The sequence below is a fragment of the Macadamia integrifolia genome, unplaced genomic scaffold (genome assembly GCF_013358625.1).
Source record: "Macadamia integrifolia cultivar HAES 741 unplaced genomic scaffold, SCU_Mint_v3 scaffold1346, whole genome shotgun sequence".
NCBI lineage: Eukaryota > Viridiplantae > Streptophyta > Magnoliopsida > Proteales > Proteaceae > Macadamia > Macadamia integrifolia.
The window spans coordinates 58,198-80,346 of NW_024868169.1; the positions used below are offsets into that span (position 1 = coordinate 58,198).

The 22,149-nt window shown below is 38.7% G+C and overlaps 1 protein-coding gene across 2 annotated transcripts in view; it reads right to left on the reverse strand.

Annotated features, from left to right (window-relative positions):
• Nucleotides 1-22,149, reverse strand: part of LOC122063512 (SWR1 complex subunit 2) — a 47,010-nt gene that overhangs the window by 19,613 nt on the left and 5,248 nt on the right. For both annotated transcript variants that reach the window (XM_042627207.1, XM_042627208.1), the window contains exons 3-8: nt 8,049-8,120; nt 7,852-7,895; nt 7,506-7,764; nt 1,174-1,249; nt 894-1,013; nt 574-642 (exon numbers count right to left, since the gene is read on the reverse strand). In XM_042627207.1, coding sequence (XP_042483141.1) covers nt 574-642; nt 894-1,013; nt 1,174-1,249; nt 7,506-7,764; nt 7,852-7,895; nt 8,049-8,120 — 640 coding nt within the window. The remainder of the gene's footprint in view (nt 1-573; nt 643-893; nt 1,014-1,173; nt 1,250-7,505; nt 7,765-7,851; nt 7,896-8,048; nt 8,121-22,149) is intronic.

Sequence of the window (22,149 nt, forward strand, 5' to 3'; positions counted from 1 at the left end):
GGATTAAAAACTAGGAAGAGATCTAGCAACGCAGGTAGTCCATTATTTGACTTGATGGACCACCCTTAAGATAGAATCAATCTAAATCAAGAAGTAATCAAGCATAAAGCTGAAAGTTTTATCAAAATCATGGGGAGTTGTGTAGCCCCATCTCTTTATTTATAGAACTAAGAAATAACAAAATTAGGGAATTCTCCATGCACAGCAGGCTAAGGAAAGTCCCATTACAACTAAACCCTTGATTGGGACAAAGTTCTCTGTCTAAGAGCAGCCCTTGTGCCAGATACAAGGTGCACGCAATGACCACCGTGCCCCTCTTGAGGGGGGCACCATGTCTGAGCACAAGGGCCACTCTCGGACAGAAAACACTTGCCCCCCTTGATTATATAGAGTATCTAAAACCTTTAAGAAAACAGAAACAAACACCTAATATCATCTAGGCCTCACATCTCTCATATTTGGGCTTATAGAAATTGGCCCATCTTAATAGAAAACCCAAAAGGGGATTAAAATATTTAAATGACACACAAATGTATTTTAAGCCATGATAATGAAATGATTATCTATACTTACACGAGGCTGATGTTGTACAGATTTCTGATTGAAATGACAACCCTTTACTGAATTCAAGAAACAATTGACCTGAAATAAATGTAGATCAATATGTTAAAAAAAAATAAAAATAAAAAAAGGGTAATTCTTCTTTTTGTCCCCCTCCCCCAGCCAAAGAAAAAGTATCATTTTGAAAGCTAAAATCAGTTGGTGGAACTTAATCAGAAGGCCTCACAGTGCTATCTAACTTTTATCCAACCAAACAAGCAAAATCAACAGTTTCACATTCTCATTCTGTTGAAAAACAAGCTCAAAATTCAAGAATAGAATAAAAATCTTGCCATTTCTCGAAGAATATCGTATCTGAGGACCACTATAAATTGCTTTGTGCACAACTGCTCTTTTCTTAACTTCTTCCTCCCTCGCCAACACACGCTCCAAGTTCCTCAAGTTCATGATTTCTGAAGTACCTCATTTCATGTTAGTACAAATGTCAGCGCAAAAAAAGGGGGAGAAGAAGAAGAAGAAGAAAAAGAGGGTTTGTGGGGGGGGGGGGGGGGGGGGGGGAGGAGGGATCGGAAGTTATTAGTCATCCATAACACTGGACCTTATTGCCCAAACCTGTTTGGGCTGCTTCTAAAAGCATCTCTTCTTGGGTCATTCGCTTCTCCTCGCCTTCCTTCCTCCGTTTTATAGGCTGAAAAAAAAAAAAAGGTGGGGGAAGAAATACAAAAGTATTTGTTCATTTCGGTTTACAAAATATATTGCACATTATGATCAACTATTGAGTAAGAACTCTATCCTTCCATGATATGTATTTCACTTAAGTATCACAAAGACTTAAAGAAACTTGTGAACAGAGAAGCGTGCAAACCTTAGCTAAAACTTCATACTTTCCTCTTTTTTCCTTTCAGTGATTAGGATTCCAAAAGGAAATGGTGGAAAATATTGAGAAGATGATGATGAACTTTATGCATGAATGTTTCCAAGAAAAATTAAAATATGTTTTCAAACACCGATTTCTTCTTCTTCTTCTTCTCTTTTTTTTTTTTTTTTTTTGCGAGATATGAACTCTTGAGTTTTAAAGCAAGACTTTTCACTCACCAAAAAGGCATGCCAGGCATAGTAGCCTTGACACGTAGACATTAGCCTCATGAGAATAATTGAATCATCTATAATCTAACTCTGCAGATTGATATCTAAAAATGTCTGAGAGTTACCCCAAAAAAATTGTCTAAGAGAGGAAGAGAATAGAGATCAACCATGCTTTTCTAGGTTTCTGTACTTTGTTTTGGACAGTATTAGTAGTCACATTGTTTTCTGGTGTACCATTTCTGTACTTTGTTTTGGGCAGTATTAGTAGTCACATTGTTTTCTTGGCTTTCATCTCGTTATGGAAATGGTGACTCTAGCATATCACCTGCCATGCTAGGCTCTTCCTTTTTTCCATGTACACCTTCTTGCTCCACTAAAAGCCTCTCTTGAAAAAAGGTTTTCGCATTAGTCGTAAGGCACAGTAAGGCGTCGCCTTAGCCATTAAGGCGGTCACCTTACATGAAATCCATAAACCGCATGACTGCCTTAGCCTACCCATACCACCTTAACGCCTTGGCGTCACCTTAGTAACGCCTTTGCGACATCTTAATAAATATGGAGAAAACCCTCTCTTTTTTCCTTTTCTAAAACCGTAACCCTAACTAACGCCGTCACCCCTCTCCCTTTCTTCTCTCCCTATGCAAAACCCCATCGCCTAACCCTTACTGCCGCTACCCTCTCACCTCCTGGCACAACTGACAAGCACCGCCTCCTCACAGTTTCCTCTCCCCACGACTCGCAGCTCCTTTTGAGGTTTCTCTTTTGCCCTTTTTAGGGTCTCTCCCTCGGTGGTGAGTTTTCTCCCACGAGGGGCCCTTTTCTGGTCACATTCTTTATCCAAACTCATATGCTTGGTTAGATCTGGACTGGTGCCTTTCCTTGTGATTGTTCTTGGGATCAGCAACTATGGCAACTGAAGACTCTAGGATATCAGCCCTACAGGATGGTGGGACTCGTGGTTCTAATGGCAAGTGCCCTACCTTTCCTATTAGCTCCATCAAGTTGGATGGGAGCAACTATCTGATTTGGTCCACTCCTATTACCTGTCTATTGATGGCTGTGGCTATGCCGAATATCTTACAGGTACTGTTGTTCACCCTACTATTGTTGGTGCCTCTTAGGACAAGAGGGATGCTGCCAATTGTATGGTAATGTCCTACCTTATCAATTCTATAACCCCCATCTACTGCTAGGGGCTATTTATTAGTTGACATTGTTGCTCGTATCTGGAAGCTTGTGAAGGTAATATATCCTCAAGTGGGTTGTGGCAAGGATTGCCACACTAGGAAGACTTGTTGGAAGCTCCATGAGCGCCCAGCCTCTTGTGGGCGTAATCCGGATCGTGGAAAGAACACTCAGGCTAATCAATCTGAGACAATAGACAACTCTGACTGCCGTAATACCACAAGACCCTCCTTCTCTACTAATGAAATGGTTATGCTTCGTCGGATGATGACTCAGATGGGTTCCTTCTTTGTTGCTACTACCTCTTCTCTGCCAGCCAATACTGCCTCTCACTCTGCCCAGTCAGGTACTATCTTTTGTGGTCATAGTGCATTTCTTGCTTCCCATGCTTCGGTACTTGACTCTGGGGCTACTGATCACATGATCGGGTTGCCCACTTTATTTTCTACATATTACCCTTCCTCAGGTAACACTGAGGTTCACGTCGCTGATGGTTCCCTTTCCCCTATTGCTGGAATGGGTTTCATAAGGTGCTTCCCTACTATGTCCCTTTCCTTTGTTTTACATGTTCCTCAGTTTTTTGCTAATTTGTTATCCATTGGTAGTATTACTAAATATTTGAATTGTTAGGTCACATTTTTCCTACTCATTGTGTTTCAAGTTGATGACGAGGGCAACGATTGGCAACGGTAAAATGAGTGGTGGTCACTATTATTTGGACATTGGACTGACACGAACTCTTCGCATATCTTCTGATCTGGCACTCTCAGAGTTTTTTAGTTGGCATCATTGTCTGGGACAACCCCCCATGGGGCACTTTATCTAGATTATTTCCTGTTTTAGTTAAACATTGTACTCGGGACCAGTTTACTTGTGATGCGTGTGTTTTGGCGAAATAAACTCGGAATGTTTATCCTATTTCTGATAATAGAAGTATTGCTCCTTTTGCTTTGATTTTCATTCTGATGTTTGGGGCCCTGCCTGCCATGTCTCTATCTCTGGTTATTGATGGTTTGTAACTTTTATTAATTGCAATATTTGTGCTACTTGGATTTACTTATTGCATCATAAGAGTGAGGTCTTTAAGTGTTTGGGGAATTCCATTGCATGGTGAGGACTCAACTTGATGCTAAGGTCAAAATCTTGTATACTGATAATGGTAGGGAATATATGGATGGTTCCTTTCAGTCCTATTTGGTTGATCATGGGATCATCCATTAGACTAGTGTGGTTACTCCAGAGCAGAATGGGTGGCAAAGCATAAAACAAACACTTGCTCGAGGTTGCTCGCTCCTTGATGTTTGAGATGCAGTTGCCTGCCCCTTATTGGAGTGAGGCTGCCCATACTGCTGCCTACATCTCATTAATAGGATGTCGTCACGTGTATTGGGGTTCAGGTGCCTTGTTGAGATGTTATCTGGTTCAAGTACCTCTGTTGTTCCACCTAAGATAATTAGATTTGTTTATTTTGTTCAAAATCATCAAGTATTCAGGTTCGGATCTCCAGTACATCTTCATTGGCTACTCACCTACTCAGAAGGGTTACAGGTGTTATGATCCTCCTTCTCGGCACCTCTTCGTGTCCATGGATGTGATCTTGCGTGAAACAGAGACCTACTACTCACCTCTTCAAGGGGGATCTTCTCATAGTGAAGAGTTGTTATAGGTTCCCTCATTTGATGTTCCTTTACTTCTCCCTATGGATGAGGAGGAAAAGACAAGGGGAGGGGGATACAGGAGAGACGACTACTAGTCAAGAGGTTCCCATTCAAGGGGAGCCACAGGTTCAATAGAAAACACAAGAATGTCCAGTGATACAAGTGTTCTCTCGTAAGAAAAGACGGATTGACACCACCACTCATACTGCCGCTGCTACTCAACTGCCCTTTGATTCTGAGTCTAGTCTTCTAGGTATCTCTTTCCCCTCACTTTTGATTAGTCTCTTGATGTTCATGTTGCTCATAGAAAAGGTAATAGGACTTGTACTCAGCACCCCATATCCAATGTTGTGTCATATAATGCCCTATCTCCATCATTCGTGCTTTTGTGTCTTCCTTGTCTTCTGTTTTCATTTCTCAGACTTGGCAGGAAGCAAGTGCAGAACCTAGATAGAAGGAGACAATGAATGAGGAGATGAGAGCTCTTCACAAAAATGGCACATGAGACTTAGTTGCTCTTCTACTACAAAAGTGACCAGTTGGCTGCAAATGGGTGTTCACAGTTAAACACAATACTGATCGAACTATGGACAACAAAGCAAGGCTAGTTGCCAAGGGCTTTACCCAGACATATGGGATTGATTACAAGGAGACTGTTACCAAAATGAACACTGTTAGAGTTATTATCTCCTATGCAGTGAACCGGAGTTGGGAGTTACAACAATTGAAAGTCAAAAATGCATTTATTCATGGGGAGTTGACAAAGGAAGTGTATATAGATATTCCACCAAGGTATTCTAGTTTAGAGACTCAAGGCAAGGTTTGCAGACTAAAGAGGGCTCTTTAAGGATTTTGGAAGCAATCTCCTAAAGCGTGATTTGGTTGGTTCCACAAGGCTATGATAGAGTAGGCTTCACTCAGGGTAATGCGATCACACCCTGTTCATAAAAAGGGTTGGTGCTAAGATTATTGTGTTGATAGTATATGTGGATGACATTGTTGTCACTGGCAATGATGCAGCTGAGATCTCTAAGCTCAAGGCCTATATTGGTAAGGAGTTTGAGATTAAAGACCTTGGGAGGCTGAAATACTTTCTTAGCATTGCGGTGGCATAATCTACCTTGGACCTCCTCTCTAAGACTAGTATGTTAGGGTCAATATCAAATGCTAGTTGGAAGACTCATCTACTTATCTCACACTAGACCAAACATAGCTCATTTAGTTAGCTTGGTGAGGCAGTACATGCACGATCCATATTCCTCTCATATGGAAGTTGTGTACTGTATCCTTTGGTACTTGAAGACTGCCCCAGGAAACAGCATTTTATTTACCCCTTCAGATCACATGAGGTCGAGGCAAACACTGATGTTGAATGGGCAAGATCTCTAGATGATCATCGTTCCACCACTGGCTATTGTACTTTTGGTGGTGGAAACTTGGTAACGTGGCGCAGTAAAAAGCAGTCAATTATGGCTCGGTCTAGTGCAGAAGCCAAGTTCTGAGTAATGGCACATGGTATATGTGAGCTACTCTAGTCAAAGGTTCTTCAAGATCTGGGTATATCTATTCAGTTGTCAATGTTGTACTGTGACAATAAGACAGCGATCAGGATTGCACATAATTCAGTTCAACATGACTATACCAGATATATGGAGATTGATAGGCACTTCATCAAAGAGAAGTTGGAGCAAGGCCACATATACATTCCTTTTGTGAGAAGCATAGTTGTCACAACGCTAAGGTGAACAAAGGCGTTGGAGGGCTGCCTAAACGCTTAGGCAACAAGGTGACCACCTTAAGGCGAACAAGGCGACAAGATGTTATTTTTTATTTTTTATTTTTTTTCTAATACTATATTCCTTGTTTCATAAAAAATCAACATTAAGCCACATCAAATCATCAAAAAGATCAACACTAAATCATAAAAAATCAATATTTAGAGAAATGCTCTTTTTTTATAATAAGTTTTACTAGTCAAATGATTTTGTTTTTACATGAGACTTTTTGTATTAGGTATAACACAAAACTAGCTTTCCAACAAGTCTAAGATTACTTAAATTTAAGTTTTAATGACAAAGTTATGTTCCAGTCAAACTTATTATAAAGTGTGCGGATGCTGTTAAAATCGCTTAAATGAAAATAATCTTAAAGACATCAAATCAAAAGATTATTTTACCAGACTTTTGATTTTTAACAATGTTTTACCATGATAAGATTTGTAAAATTTTCAGAATTGAGAAAAAAACCCAACATTTGAAGGTTGAAAATCACCCCTACAACCAAAAATCCAGTTTTTGTTCTTCGACTAGGGTTGACCTTATATCCTTTTGGAATTTCATTTTAAACTATTTTTATTAGATTCAAATAGAGGGCATTTGCTTATTTATTAATGATATCTTAAGTAAATGAAATAACTCATTTACTTAAATGATATTTGGATACGGAACGAGCCTTGTATACAAAGCATAAAAGATCAGTTGGCAAATATTAAGGGACTTGGTAGTAAATTTTTTTATTCTATTTTGTGCAAGTAGGACAAGTGTGATATCCATGCACCAACTTGAGGGAGAGTGCTGAATAATGAGCTATTGTAATATTGGGTTTTAGGGGTATTACCCAAACGGGACCTTAAGCCCACTTTTAGGGTTTTATTTCATAATAAATAGAGAGGTTTGTGCTCATTATTGGTACAAGTCACATTCTCCCTAGAATCTCTTAAAGTGTGTGTGTGTATATAAATATTTCTTAGATCCAAAAGTCATTTGGTCAACCAAAAAACAAAAGTTCCAAAAGAATTCACTCACTGAAAAACATAAACAACCTATTCCCACTAACAAAGTAGTATACATTTTCATAAGAAGAAAGGGATGTATTATTTCATTTGAAACATATGACGTAAATGAAATTTTAAATCCAAAGAGCAGAGCATTCAACTAGAAACACCAGAGTGGGTAGAAAAGTGTAAACCATGACCACACTCAAAGACAAACAGATTTCCTGTTACTCAGAACTGACCTTCATGGTTGCTTGCAATGCTGCACGTATTGCATCTCTTTCTGCTTGCCTTACAATCACTGAGGTTCTCGTGGATTTCCTCACTATTCTCTCACCTTCTGGATCATCTGGAATGTCATGATGTTCACTTGAGTTAGGATGAGGTTTACGCGAGCTTTCATCCTCTGGATCTCTTTCTAACTTTGAGAGGACCTTCTTCTTATTTTTCTTTTTGGTCAAAGACTTTCCCGGGTATATTAAACGCTTCTTTGTATGCACCCTGTAAAAAAACTTGGAATCAGAATAGACAATCAAGTCGGAATTTCACAATAATAAACTTCTATTCTTCTACTAAAAGAAGCCTAACCTGTCATTTGCATCATTTTCCACTTCATCATCTGGTTCAGGTTCCTGATCATACCAGGATACAGAGAAATACACCAAAAAGAAGATATTAAGGAAGTTTGAGAGAATGACGATTGACATCAATCAAATGACCTCTAAGAAGAGAATGCAGCAGTTAAACACATGATGTGCATCATAATTCAAACACAACATACTCACATCTTCATCAAAGTCACTATCAAATTCATCAGCAACCTCCGCTTCCTCTTTATAATTTTCATCATCCTCTTCCTGATAAAGGCATGGTGATGAATCAAAAAGTTAGGATGGAAAAATATTTCCAATTTTTAGTACATATACTGATATAATTAATGAAAAACCTACAGACCATTGAATTAGACAGAACAAGTGATAGCCAATTGCTAAAAACTAGAGCCTAGAAATAAATGGATTATGATGACACACCAATATTTGAAATTATTGTTGCCATCAGATGTCTTATCATGAAGTCCTTCCATACTTGGTAGACATAACGAAAGGCCGCCTGGATTTTAAATGTAACGTTCACGGGAAACCACAACTAGGGGTAAGAACTGAAAAGAAAATGGCAAACAATAGTCTGCTTCTGTGTTGGATTGATTCAAGTCAGATTGACACAGGTATCAAACAAGTGACATAGATATGCTTCTGCTGAATGTTTCATGCAGATTGGAGAGATATATCTGCTGGTGGTGGATTTCATTAAAAGATTAGAGAAAAAAATTCTGATCTGATGGTTGATACACACGAGATCTGTTGATGTAGACCAGGAAAAATAGAAGGAAGAAGAAGAGAAAAGAGGACAGAAAACAGGACCGTGGGGGAAAGAGAGAAGAGAGAAACAAGAGCAAACAACCTCAAAAACAAATCAAATCGCGCCCCTTTATTCGAAAAATACATAAATTCGTGTAGGATTACAAGCCTAATTATAAAGACCAAATAAACTGACGTTGGGTCTCCTAAACAAATAAACAACTTTCCCTTCAAGTTACCTAAACAGAAACTTAAACTGATACAATACTTGCTATAGAAGACAACAAACAACAAAGAACAAACTATTGACTAATAATAAGATATATAATACTTAACCATGGTTCGAAATCTTGCCGAAATTTCACCAGAATTTCAGTGTTTTTTTTTTGGCCGAAATGAAATTACATACGAAATAACATTTGTACAAAATTTCGGTATTTCGGTGGAAATTTCGACTCTGTCTCGCCTGTCTCGGTGGTTTCGGTTCCATTTGCATATTTTGAAGGAAAAACACTCCAAGTCTCTAATAAGCCTCTAATTAGCCACATCATCACACATTTTGACTTCCATTGGATTCCTACAAGATCTACACATTCAAAGCTTAGGAAAGATAAAGTTCTTTCTCCAAAACCAAGTAAAATTTTCAGAACAGTTCGACGGTTGCTACCAAACAAAGGTGCAGCTCTAAGACAATGTCATGTCCTAATATTTTTGCATTTTTATGTTCTAAGCATATATATTAACCTTAAAACAAGTTACCCACCAAGTTTCAGGTCAAAATATGGCCATTTGACCATCGAAACAGTCAACCGAAACAAACAAAAAAAAATACACCATTTCGGCAGAAATTTCGCCGAAACGGAATGAAACTTCAGTTTCTGAACCCATCGAAACGAAACGAAACGAGATTCCGAACCTTGTACTTGACTAAAAAGGACTTTAACTTGACTACTTAACAGCAAATGGGACCCACACAATCTAATCCATATACCTAACCCATATATAGAATTAAGACCCCAAATATGGCTTATAATAGAGGCTCATTACATCAATAATCCCAAAAAACAAAATTCCAAGCCCATAAAACCCATTCACTGTTCAAACTTCAAAATAGAGACTTTCGAAGCTCAATTGAACAATCACAACTTGCATCAATTCCCCCGTGTTTGAAAAACATGCCCACGAATTTTGTAGAACGGGAGAATCATCAATACTTAATCAGCATCGTCAAACATTTGCTTTGACTTAATGGCGATCTAGCACTTCTAGTAGAAATCAGAAATAGGAGATAATCTTAACTCCACAATTTGTGGAGGCAGAATAAATTCAATGGCTGCAATCTCCTTGGAATCAACGTCAAATGAAGTGTCTTTAATTGGAATATTTTTTTGTTAGAAGTCGATACTAATGAGGGAGAGGGATCGTGGGCTGCTGTTAGCGCAAGTCACAATTCCCCCCTCCTAGGGGTATTTTGGTCTCTAGAAGTTATATTAAAATTAGTTAGTCCTTGGGTTTCCCATTTCGGTAATGCTGCCTAGTTTGCCATTTGTGCTGTCTCTGTAATAGCTAGTCTATATATTGAATGAAGGGTGTGGTCCGAACCCTACAGTTGTGACTCCCTAGTTGCAGCGATCTCTTGTGCTCTTCTCTTTCTCTTTCTTATGATTTACATGGTATCAGAGCTTGATCCTTAAACAAATCAAGTCCCTCTTCTTCTTCTTCTTCATTGGTTGTTACTGGTTGATCCTAGAGGTCACATCGATTTTCAGAGGGAGTGATTTCATCCCCTAATTTTTGGATTTTTGGAATGGAGGCTTGATTGATTATAACCTCAAGTTATTAATGCAGTAGATTCAAAAAACTAACCCCCAACAATTTATAACCCCAAACAAGACAAATAGGAACAGGAAACAAAGAAATAAGACCATCAAATAAACCCCTAAGGATACAATACCCATACAGGAGCAAAACCAGCCCAAAACCCAACCCGATAGGAAAGAGAAAGACCTGCTATAGAGCTAGGAGAGAGATGTACGCCCAGGTCTGTAGGGCTCCAATTGAGCTGCACTCTTGGGCATAGGTAATCCCGAGGAAGGGTACAAAAACCTAAAAATTTGAAGGACTTCCGACGGTCGGTTTCTGAGATATTCACTTTCTTGAAAATCAGACCTATGAGAGAGAATGAGAAGGATTTTGCAGGAACAACAGCTTATCTACTTTAGAATACCTTCAAGAGAGGATCGATTGATCTTCTTAGAGCGTAGAACCAGTCCCCCAAAGGATCTGCAGGTCAGATCTCAGACTTGGGCAGCAATGGAGGTCAGTTGGCTTCAAGAACAGGAGCTCTTTGGCTGATCGATTATGACTCTTGCAGTTCTGGACAGATTTGGTTCTTCTTGAAGGCTGATGACAATAACAGTAAACAAAGAGAAGAATTGAATGCTGAGACAAAGAAGCAACAAAGGAAAGGTGAGAAAGGAAGTGGCTATCTCAGCCTAGGCTTCTCACCCACAGCTATCCCAGCTGCTCTAAGCAATAAACTACAAATTATCTTTATTCCAATCTGAAATTATGAGTACATAGGTTCCTCTATTTAAAAAGGGTAGAATAAAAATCCTATCATAACTAGGAGCTAGTTTCCAAATAGGGCTAAATACTCCTAGCAGGACTTGGACTCATAACAGGACTAGGACTATAACTCCAACATGTAGTAGGTAACTAACTAGTCATTCACTAATAGAGAAACCTAAACTAACTAAAACTGAAATAACAAAGGAAATAGATTCAAAACAGGACTCTAACTAAACTAATGAATTAAATCATGTTTTCCTACTTTCTACCCATATTTTAGGCCTATTAAAGTGGCCCATTACAAAGAAAACCCATGGGATCAAAGGCCCAACACATACATAACCCAACCTAAGGTTTATTTGCAATAAAATAAGCCCATTAAGTGACTTATCTACATCAATTCTCCCTCTCTTAGAAAAAATTTATCCTTGAATTTTGTAGAATGTGAAAGTGATTATATCATAGTGCACGTCTCTCTTCAAGCCGTAGAAAAATTCAGGTAACTTTTTGATAATAAAGATGTAGTCTAGAATGTGAGGAGCTCAATCTTCAAGATACTTTAATGTGATTATGAACTCCACATGCTCAATCTCAAGGTTTTTAGATGTATCCATGGGGTCGTCCACATGTATGCCTTCAACCACTGTATTCTTGGCCTCCACAATTTCAATCTCAAGCTCCTTAGGATCTTCCTCTTAGCTATTTATAGTCATCACAGTTGTTGTAGTGTCATGTTCCTCAGTCTCAACCTCATTGTCCATTGTAGCAACCTTGTTGCTTTCGAATTCTTCCACATGAGTCCTATTGATGGGAACATCAATGACTAGCTCCTCCTTGAAAATAGGAATTGTTGGAACTTCTTCAACACTAACCTCAACTTCCGACTCTGGTTTACTGCTCGAAGATGTCTTCTCTTGTCGCTCTATTACAATAGAGGTCGATGATTCCTTCATGTTCTTATCAATTGTGGGTGACTGTTGGAAATCTGGTGGAAGGAAGTACATTCTTCGTTCCTGCTTAGATAAGTACATGCCCGCCAACTCATATTGCATCTCGTCCCACATTCTAGGTTTACGTCCTTAAGCTTGAAGTTGCCTTTCACGGACTCTCCATTGTATTCGAACACAATCACTCATTTAGGAACATGCATGTTGGAGTTTTTGTGCCTCTGTTAAGTTGTAGTTGTCAAAGTGCACGTCCAATTCATACACCCATTCAAGGAATTCCCCACGAAAATAATGTGGCTGAGTATTAGATTGGGCACCAATAGCCTCCTTCAACTCTACCACCTGTTTCAGACTCGTCACCTGTGGGTGTCTTTTGGAGACGTGTAGATGTATTCTGATGGAAATCTTGCTGATGAGACTTCTTTGAACGTATGCAAGGAGGTATTGGGTCACCAACTCATACGTCATCTCTTCCCAGGTCCTAGGCTCATGTCCTCGAACTTGAAGATGTTTTTCACGGACTCCACCATTCTCTAGCAAAACCAATCAATCGGGAGCAAGAAAATCGAAATTTTTGTGTCTCTGTCAAGTTATAGTAGTCAAAATACTCCTCCAAAGAATCTATCCAATCAAGGACTTTGCATATATCCCTTTGTCTAGCAAAGTAACAAACTTCTACAACCATCTTCGGTTAGGCTCTGATACCACTTAGTGCAGGAGTAGATTACAAGAAACTAACCCCCAGCAGTTTATAACCCCAAACAAGACAAATAGGAATAGGAAACAAAGAAATAAGACCATCAAATAAACCCCCCCAAGGATACAATACCCATACAGGAGCAAAACCAGCCCAAAACCCAACCTGATAGAAGAGAGAAAGACCTGCTATGGAGCTAGAGAGAGAGAGAGAGGTGCAGCCAGGTCGGTAGGGCTCCAATTGAGCTGCACTCTTGGGCGTAGGTAGTCCTTAGGAAGGGTACAAAAACCTAAAAATTTGAAGGACTTCCGACAGTCAGTTGCTGAGATATTCACTTTCTTGAAAATCACACCTAGGAGAGAGAATGAGAAGGATTTTGCAAGAACAACAACTTATCTACTTCAGAATACCTTCAAGAGGATCAATTGATCTTCTTAGCATAGAACCAGTCCCCCAAAGGATCTGTAGGCCACATCTCAGACTTGGGCAACAATGGGTTCAATTGGCTTCAAGAACAGGAACTCTTTGGCTGATCGATTGTGACTCTTGCAGCTCTGAACAGATTTGGTTCTTCTTGAAGGCTAATGACAATAACAGTAAACAAAGAGAAGAATTGAATGCTGAAACAAAGAAGCAACAAAGGAAAGGTGGGAAAGGAAGTGGCTATCTCAACCTGGGCTTCTCACCAACAACTATCACAGCTGCTCTAAGCAATAAACTGCAAATTATCTTTATTCCAATCTGAAATTATGAGTACATAAGCTCCTCTATTTAAAGAGGGTAGAATAACAATCCTATCATAACTAGGAGCTAGTTTCCAAATAGGACTAGACACTCCTAGCAGGACTAGGACTATAACTCCAATATGGAGTAGGTAACTAACTAGTCATTCACTAATAGGGAAACCTAAACTGACTAAAACTGAAATAACAAAGGAAATAGACTCAAAACAGGACTCTAACTAAATTAATGAATTAAATCTCGTTTTCCTACTTTCTACCCATATTTTAGGCCCATTAAACTGGCCCATTGAAAAGAAAACCCATGGGATCAAAGGCCCAACACATACATAACCCAACCTAATGCTTATTTGCAATAAAATAAGCCCATTAAGTGACTTATCTGCATCGTTATTGGCGGTGATGTGTTGTTGATTTGATTCCAGTGTTTGAAGATAAGATTTCCTCCCAGGGAGAAAATCGATTAAAGGTTTCAAGGTTTTGGTCTCTGCCAAAATCGATTATTGGGATATCTTTCAAATCGGAAGTTTGTTTCCCAAATCGTTTTGGGGTTTTGTTTAGCAACATAGCAAGGACATTCGGCCCAATTTTCAACATAATCTAGAGTCCCTGCAACAAACCGCAGGTGCATTCCTAAACTACCCAATTTAGGGTTTTGTTCTCTAAGTCAATTCTTACTATCTACTGCTTTTGTTGACGCTTGCGGTTAGAGTTCGAGTTTGTGCATCAATTTGGATTGATTAGTGAAGTTGAGTCAATCATTCTTGTGATCTATTTCTCTATCAAAGTTTTAGATCAATTGTCTCCGGAGCAGGGCATAGTTGTCACGGCGCCAAGGCGAACCAAGGCAGTGGAGGGTTGTCTAAGCGCTTAGGCGAGAAGGTGCACGCCTTGAGGCGAACAAGGCAACCAATTGTTATTTTTTATTTTTCCTATTTTCTAACATTATTTATTAAGCTATATATACCTTGTATCATAAAAATCAAGATTAAGCAACATCAAGTCATTAAAAATCAACATTTAGCCATATTAAATGATAAAAAATTAACATTAAGTCATATTAAGTTATAAAAAATCAAAATTTAGAGAAATGCTCTGGTTCTATAATAAGTTTGACTAGTCAAACGATATTATTTTTTCATGAGACTTTTTGTATGAATTATAATATAAAATCAGCTTTCCAACAAGTCTAAGATTACTTAAATCTGAGTTGTTATGACAAAGTTATGCTCCTATCAAACTTATTTTTAAGTGGGCGAATGCTGTTAAAATCGCCTGAATGAAAATAATTTTATGGATATCAAAACAAAAAATTATTTTACCGAACTTTTGGTTTTTAGCAATGTTTTAACATGATAGAATTTATAAAATTTTCATAATTGAGAAAAACTCCAGCATTTAAAAGTTGAAAATCGCCCCTATAACCAAAATCCAGTTTTTCTTCTTAGACTGGGGGGTTGACTTTTTATCCTTTTGAAATTTGATTTTTAAACTATTTTTATTGGATTCAAATAGGGGGTATTTGCTTATTTATGAATAATATCTTAAGTTCTTAAATGATATTTGGCATAAATAAGTACCAAAACACAAGGCGGCATGCAGTATAATAAGGCGACTGTCGCCTAGGCCCCAGGCAAACCGCCTAGACGCCTAGTCGTCACCTTGACAACCATGGAGCAAGGTTTTCTCAAAATCGATTTTTTGTAAGGTTTTGGAAATCGACATTTGGTTCTTATTTTGTGATTATGGTTGAAGCTGAAGTTGAAGCAAAGAGTATTGTTACTGAGGTGGTCTCATCCTCCTCTCATTGGATCACAAAGAAGAAACTTGCAAGAGCTACCAATATTCAACAACGGAAGAAAATTGAGCAGTTAGTGTTGACAGGTCGTGAGCAATAAGGTCATCTTACAATGGTGAAGCCTGCCATAGACACCACATGGGATACTGTTGATGCACGTATTTTGAGACAGTTGTTGAACTCAATGGAGGACTCTATTGTTGATTTAGTTACTCACAACAGTGAGAATATTTGAATGTAACCTATTATGGACAAAATTTGTCTTGAATTTATGAATTGTCTCAAGACTTTATTGGTTGGATCGGAAGGGTCGTCCTTGACTCAGTATTTGGCTAATTTCAAGAGGATGTATGAGGAGTTAAACTCTCTACTTCCTATTAGTGGTGATGTGAAGAACATGCAAAGCCAACGAGAGCAACTTGCAGTTATGAGATTTTTGAGAGGTCTTGGAACAGAGTATGACTTTGTTCATTCTCAGATACTTGGAGGTGACAAAGTGGCATCTTTTGCAGATACCTTTTCCCAAGTTTTAAGGGTATCTCGAGAGATTTCTCATGATCCTACACAAACGGACAACTCTACTCTGGTAACACAGAATCATAATCACGGAGCTCCACGTGATAATGGCAATGGTAATAGCAAGAGGCAACCTACTAGTAACTCTTCCAAATGGTTCAAGGGCAGAAGAACATACCACCATTGTGGCAAACCAGGACACATCCAACGTTTCTGTTGGAAACTTCATAGCAAAACCCTCTCAGAAGCAGTTTGTTGATTCAATCACAGTGGCTAAGCCTTCTCACAATCTGAGGGTAAGATGGTCAAGATGACTAATGAATAATTTTTGCACAGTACAATCAGCTTCAACCTCAAGCTCCTCAACCTTCCACTACTACTTTTGCCCAGATAGGTAATGCTACTGCATGTCTTTCCTCTTTTTCTCGTCCCTAGATAACTGACTAAGGTGCATCCGATCATGTATGTTTTCTTATCCTTAAAGGAATCTTCTACTAATGTCACGTTGCCAATGGTTTAGTTGTAAAAGTCAATGGCACTGGCATAATTTGTCCTAATTCTTCTTTCTCGTTATATTCTATCCTTCATTTGCTACATTTTCCATTTAATCTTTTATTTGTAAACAAGATCACACATGCTTACAACTGCTCTGTAACATTTTCTTCCGACTCGTGTTTTTTAGGACTTTACGAAGAAGAATATGATTGGTAGAGGCCGTGAAGTTGGGAGGGTTTACAATCTTCCTTTTATTGCCTATTCGAGTATTTTAACCCCTCATCAAGTTTACTACTGGCTGGGTCATCCGTCTTTACAAAGTCTACAGAAGTTTGATCCTTGTTTTAGTTCTTTTTAGTTTAAAATGTGAGCCTTGTCAGTTTGGGAAGCTACATCGTGTAAGCTATTCCCTCGAGTCAATAAACAGTATGTGCATCATTTTGTTTTGGTTCATTCGGATGTATGGGATCCTCTTCCTGTTACATTCAAGTTAGGTTTTAAATATTTTATTACTTTTGTTGATGACTATTCCAGAGTTATTTAATGAAAAATCGTTCTAAGTTATTTTCCATCTTTTGTGCCTTTGTTGCTGAAGTTCAAAACTAGTTTAATGTGAACATTAAAATTTTACGTAGTGATAATGCAAAAGCGTACTTTTCTGGTCCTTTTCTCCATTCATGGCTGGTTTTGGAATGACTCATTAGTCTTCATATTCAGATACTCCTCAACCGAATGGAGTTGCTAAAATGAAGAATCAACATTTGATGGAGGTTGCTTAGTCCTTTCTCTTTGAAATGAAGATGGCCAAACATTTTTGGTTTGATGCTATTTTGATTGGTTGTTATCTTATTAATCGTATGCCTTCTTCTGTTCTACGTGGTGGTATTCCTCATTTTTTATTGTTTCATTCTGACCCACATTTTGTTCTTCCACCTAGTGTTTTTGGTTGTGTTTTATTGTGATCATCGACCACGTTTGTCAAAGTTGGATCCTAAAGCCCTTAAGTGTCTCTTTTTGGGTTACTCAATACCCAGAAGGGGTACAATTGTTATTCTCAAGTCCTACAAAAATATTTTGTTCATTGCTGATGTATACTTCAATGAGTCCAAGCCCTACCTGGATGAGTCGTTTGTTCTATCTGAGCTAGATGATTTCCACTTTATATTTGTTCATCATTCTATTCCACAAGTTGCCACGAAAGCAAAGTTGCCACCACTACCTCCACCACCAGTTGTTTAGCAGGTTTATACTCTTCATCCTAGGGAAGCATCAGCACCTCCCATCTCTACGGTACCTACCTCATCGACTTTATCTACAGATCCTACTCTAGTTATTCCTCTATTTGATCTCGATCTTCCTATTGCACAGCTTAAGGGTGTTAGGAGTTGTACCCAAACATCAAATTTCTAACTTTGTGTCTTATTTTGGTTTTGTCGTCGCCTTTTCTTTCTTGTCTTTTGACTATTTCTTGCCATCTTGTTCCCAAATCTATTGCAGAGGCATTATCTAGTCTTGGTTGTAGGACAACTATTGAAGAAGAACTGCTTGATTTGGAGGAAAATCAGACTTGGGATCTTGTACCGTTGCCTAAAGGCAAGTCCGCTGTTGGTTGTTGTCAGTTTATGTGGTGAAGGTTAACCTTGATGGTTCTCTTGCTCGGTTGAAGGCTCAATTAGTTGCGAAAGGATGTGCCCAGTTTATGATGTTGAGCATCTAGATATTCTTTCTCCTATTGCCAAGTTGGCATCTGTTCGTCTTTTTATATCTCCTGCAACTTCATCTCATGAGCCGTTGTATCAAATTGATGTGAAAAATGCTTTTCTTCATGGTGATTTCCATTAGGAAGTATATATGGAACAACCTCCAAAGTTTGTTGCTCAAGGGGAGTCTGGTATGGTGTGTAAGCTTAAAAAGTCCCTATACGATTCGAAACAGTCTCCTCGGGCATGGTTTGGTAGGTTCATTGATGTGGTTCGTGAATTAGGATGTTAAGGTGAGACAATGATCATTCGGTGTTCTATCAGAAGTCTGGTGTAGGGAGGATATTTCTGGTTGTGTATATTGATGATACTGTCATTAATGGAGATGATGATAAAGGAATCCAAAGTTTGAAAGTGCATTTACAGCAACATTTTCAAACTAAGGATCTAGAAAGATTGAAGTATTTTTTGGGTACTGAAGTTACCTAGTCAAGGAAGAGAATCTTGCTTTCTTAGAGAAAATATGTTCTAGATTTGCTTACAGAGACTGGTATAGGAACCAAACCTCTTGATATTCTGATGGATCCAAATGTGAAACTTATAGCGGAAGTAGGTGATGCGTTAGAAGATCCTGAGAAGTATCAAAGGTTGGTGGGAAAGCTGAATCATTTGACTGTGACTCGACCTGACATTGTCTTCCCTGTCAGTGTTGTGAGTTAGTTTCTTTCCTCTCCACATCAAAGTTCTAGAACTTGAGAACGATCACGAGATTAGTCAAGGCCGATACCAATCCAGATCGGCTTGGATCGAACCGTGTCGGACAGATCTGCCCTTGTTTAAAAAAAAAAAAATCAGCATTACAATTTTACCCTTGAACCATACATGTGGATTGGGATCAGAAAGGTCAGGATCAAGGATTGGTCAAGGCCGATACCGTTTTGATCCTTCCGATACTGACCGTTCCGTTCCATTTTTTAAAATCATGCTCCACATACATCCCATTGGGAGGTTGTTGTTTCCATTCTGAGGTATCTCAAGAAGGCTCCAAGTCATTGTCTGTTATACTCTGACCATAGACATGGATGTGTTGAAGGTTTTTGTGATATTGATTGGGCTGGATCTCCTATTGATAGGCAGTCAACCACTGGGTACTTTACCTTTTAGTGAAAACCTTATGGCATGGAAGAGTAAAAACCAGGCTGTTGTGGGCCTTATGGCTCAATCTAGTGTAGAGTATGAGTAGTATGCCATGGCACATGTCACTTGTGAGTTGATGTGGGTGAAGTTGTTAGTGATGGAACTTAGGTTTGAGTGCACTTCCTTTATGCAATTGTGGTATGATAACCAAACTGCTATTCATATTGCATCAAATCTAATGCTCCATAAGAGGACAAAACATATTAAGGTAGATGTCACTTTGTTCAGGAGAAGCTGCAACAGCCAGCAAGGAGTGATCTCCACAAGTCATGTTCCTATAGGGGAACTTACAGATGTTTTCTCTGAGTATCTAGGAATTGGTAGAGTTGATTACATTTGTCACAAGCTGGGCATGATTGACATCTATGCTCCAACTAGAAGGGGAGTGCTAGAAGTTAATACTAATAAGGGAGCGAATCGTGGACTACGGTTAGCGCAAGTCACGATTCCCCCCTCCTAAGGGTATTTTGTTCTCTAGTAGTTATATTAGAATTAGTTAGTCCTTGAGTTTCCTATTTTAGTAATGCTTCCTAGTTTCCTATTTGCGTTATGTCTCTGCATTAGCCAGTCTATATATAGAATGAAGAGGGCAGTCCCAACCCTAGTGCAGCCATATCTTGTTCTCTTCTCTTTCTCTTTCTTATGATTTACATCTTCAATCTCATCAATCACAATCTGAGCATTGTTTATTTCTTTAACTTGATCTTCAACCACTGGATCATCTTCTTGCTCTTTCAACCACTGTTCAGTAAATGAGATACCTTGTTGTAGGAAGCATCCAGTTGTTCCAATGAGGGTAGCGGCTGCCGTCGACACCCCATAAGACGCTCACTGACTATTCGAAACATTCTTGGTTTGCTTGAAGTTCTTGAAAGAAAATATAATTCTAGAATAGATTCATGGTATCTACAGCCAGATTTACCTCTGATACTAATTAATGCAGATTTGAGAGATATATCTATTGGTGGTGGGTTTAATTAATAATCAAAGGAAAATATTCCTAATAAGATGCTGATACAGACCAATCTGATAAAACAGATATAGGAAGATAGAAGGAAGAAGAGAAAGAGAACATAGAACATGACCGGAGGGGGAAAAGACGGAAGAGAGAAAGGAGAGGCAGCAATCTTAACAACAAATCAAATATAATCCATTCATTCAAAAAATCCATAAATCTGTATAGTATTACAAACCTAATTATAAAAGACGAAGTAAACTTACTTTAGGAGTCCTAAACCAAATAACAACTATCCCTCCAAGTTACCTAACAGGAAATTGATAAAATACTTAATTAAAACGGACTCTAACTTGACTACTTAACAATACATAGAAACCACACACTCTTACATGGGCTTATAAAAGATGATCGTTACCACAATAAACCTAAAATTAAAAATCCCAAAGCCCAGAAAAACCATCCATTTGCCAAATAAAATATTTCTAGGCCCAAGAGAACAATATTGAAACATTATGGTTAGAACTTAACATGTAGTATGTTCATAATTTATGCCACATAAGAATATGGATGTATAGACATTTTATACTAGTACCACTTGAGTTGAGAATTCGTCATATTTGGGGATGTTAAGAGATAAAATTAGTTTTTTTAATTAAAATGTAGTGAGGAGTATTTACATGGACAAGTGAAGTCTCTCCATTGTTGTTTTCTAGTTGTCCTTGTTAGCAACCTCGGCCACATGCCTATGATGACGTGGCCAACTGTAATGATGTGGCAGCGATGGCATGGCACGTTCGGTCTCTCCAATGAGATGGCAATAGTGTATGATGGTGTTTGAGTGGTTTGGTTCATCCATGGTCAATGGTGCCGTTTTCGTGCCTGAAATTGGCATTTTTTGCTTAACTCGACTCAGGGGCATTTTCAACATTGAAGATGAATTTTTTGGAAGTCAAATCCAACATGGCTCATTGCGAACATAAAAAGTTCTTTCCAACGCACTCGGATTTGTCCTGCTTCAAGTTTGTAGGAAGAAGTTACAGCTTCCACAATTTTTAGGGGCATCTTCGTCTTTTTTCTTGGTCGAGTCTATTGATGGGTTGTATTGGGAGTTTGTAGAGCATTGAGTCATGATCCATACCCTTTTCATTTCGGATCAATCCGAATCGGTATTAGAGAGTTATAGAGTTTTCCATGAAACCGGTCCGGAAAATCCAAAATTTGGATTGGAAATAGCTCTCGATGTCCAAGGGGTTTTTCAGCTTTTTTCTGAAAAATGAGAGGCTTTTGTGTAATTTTGGAAAATTCTGGTCAAATGGGTCAATAGAGACTTTCAGTATTGTTTCTCTGGATCGGAGGGGCCTTATATGCAATTTATGTGTGGTCTTTTAGAAAGGAACTTGGAAGTCAAACATGCCAATCAATTGAGAGATCAACAACGCTTCTATAATGACATCATCCACTTATGTCATCCATGTTAACGCTCATTCCAGTCCTATGGTTAAGTTTAAAGATCCATTAGATAGATTCAATGGTCTAGATCTGAGGCACCCATAGTGGCTTAGATCTATCAATTGAGATGCGCCCTGCAGCCCCGCACGCTACCCTAACAAATGCCCCTTGGGATTTTCACATTCGCCCAACTTGAAATGGTAACTCTTGATCCAGAAGGCCAAATTGGTCCATTTAAGCTGCTGTTGTTTTTTCGTGCTTTATCCATTGGAAGCGCTAGAACAGAGTTTTGAGCATAATAACCCTTCAGTTTTGAGGGGGGAAGTTCCCCCTTTGTTGGCTAGCCATTGAATGGGTCTTATTGCTTAATGGAGGTTGTTTTTACTCCATTAATGGTGGTTTGAGAAGGTAGTTGAAGAGCTTTGATGGTTCATTGATTCCAAACCAACAGAAGAAGAAA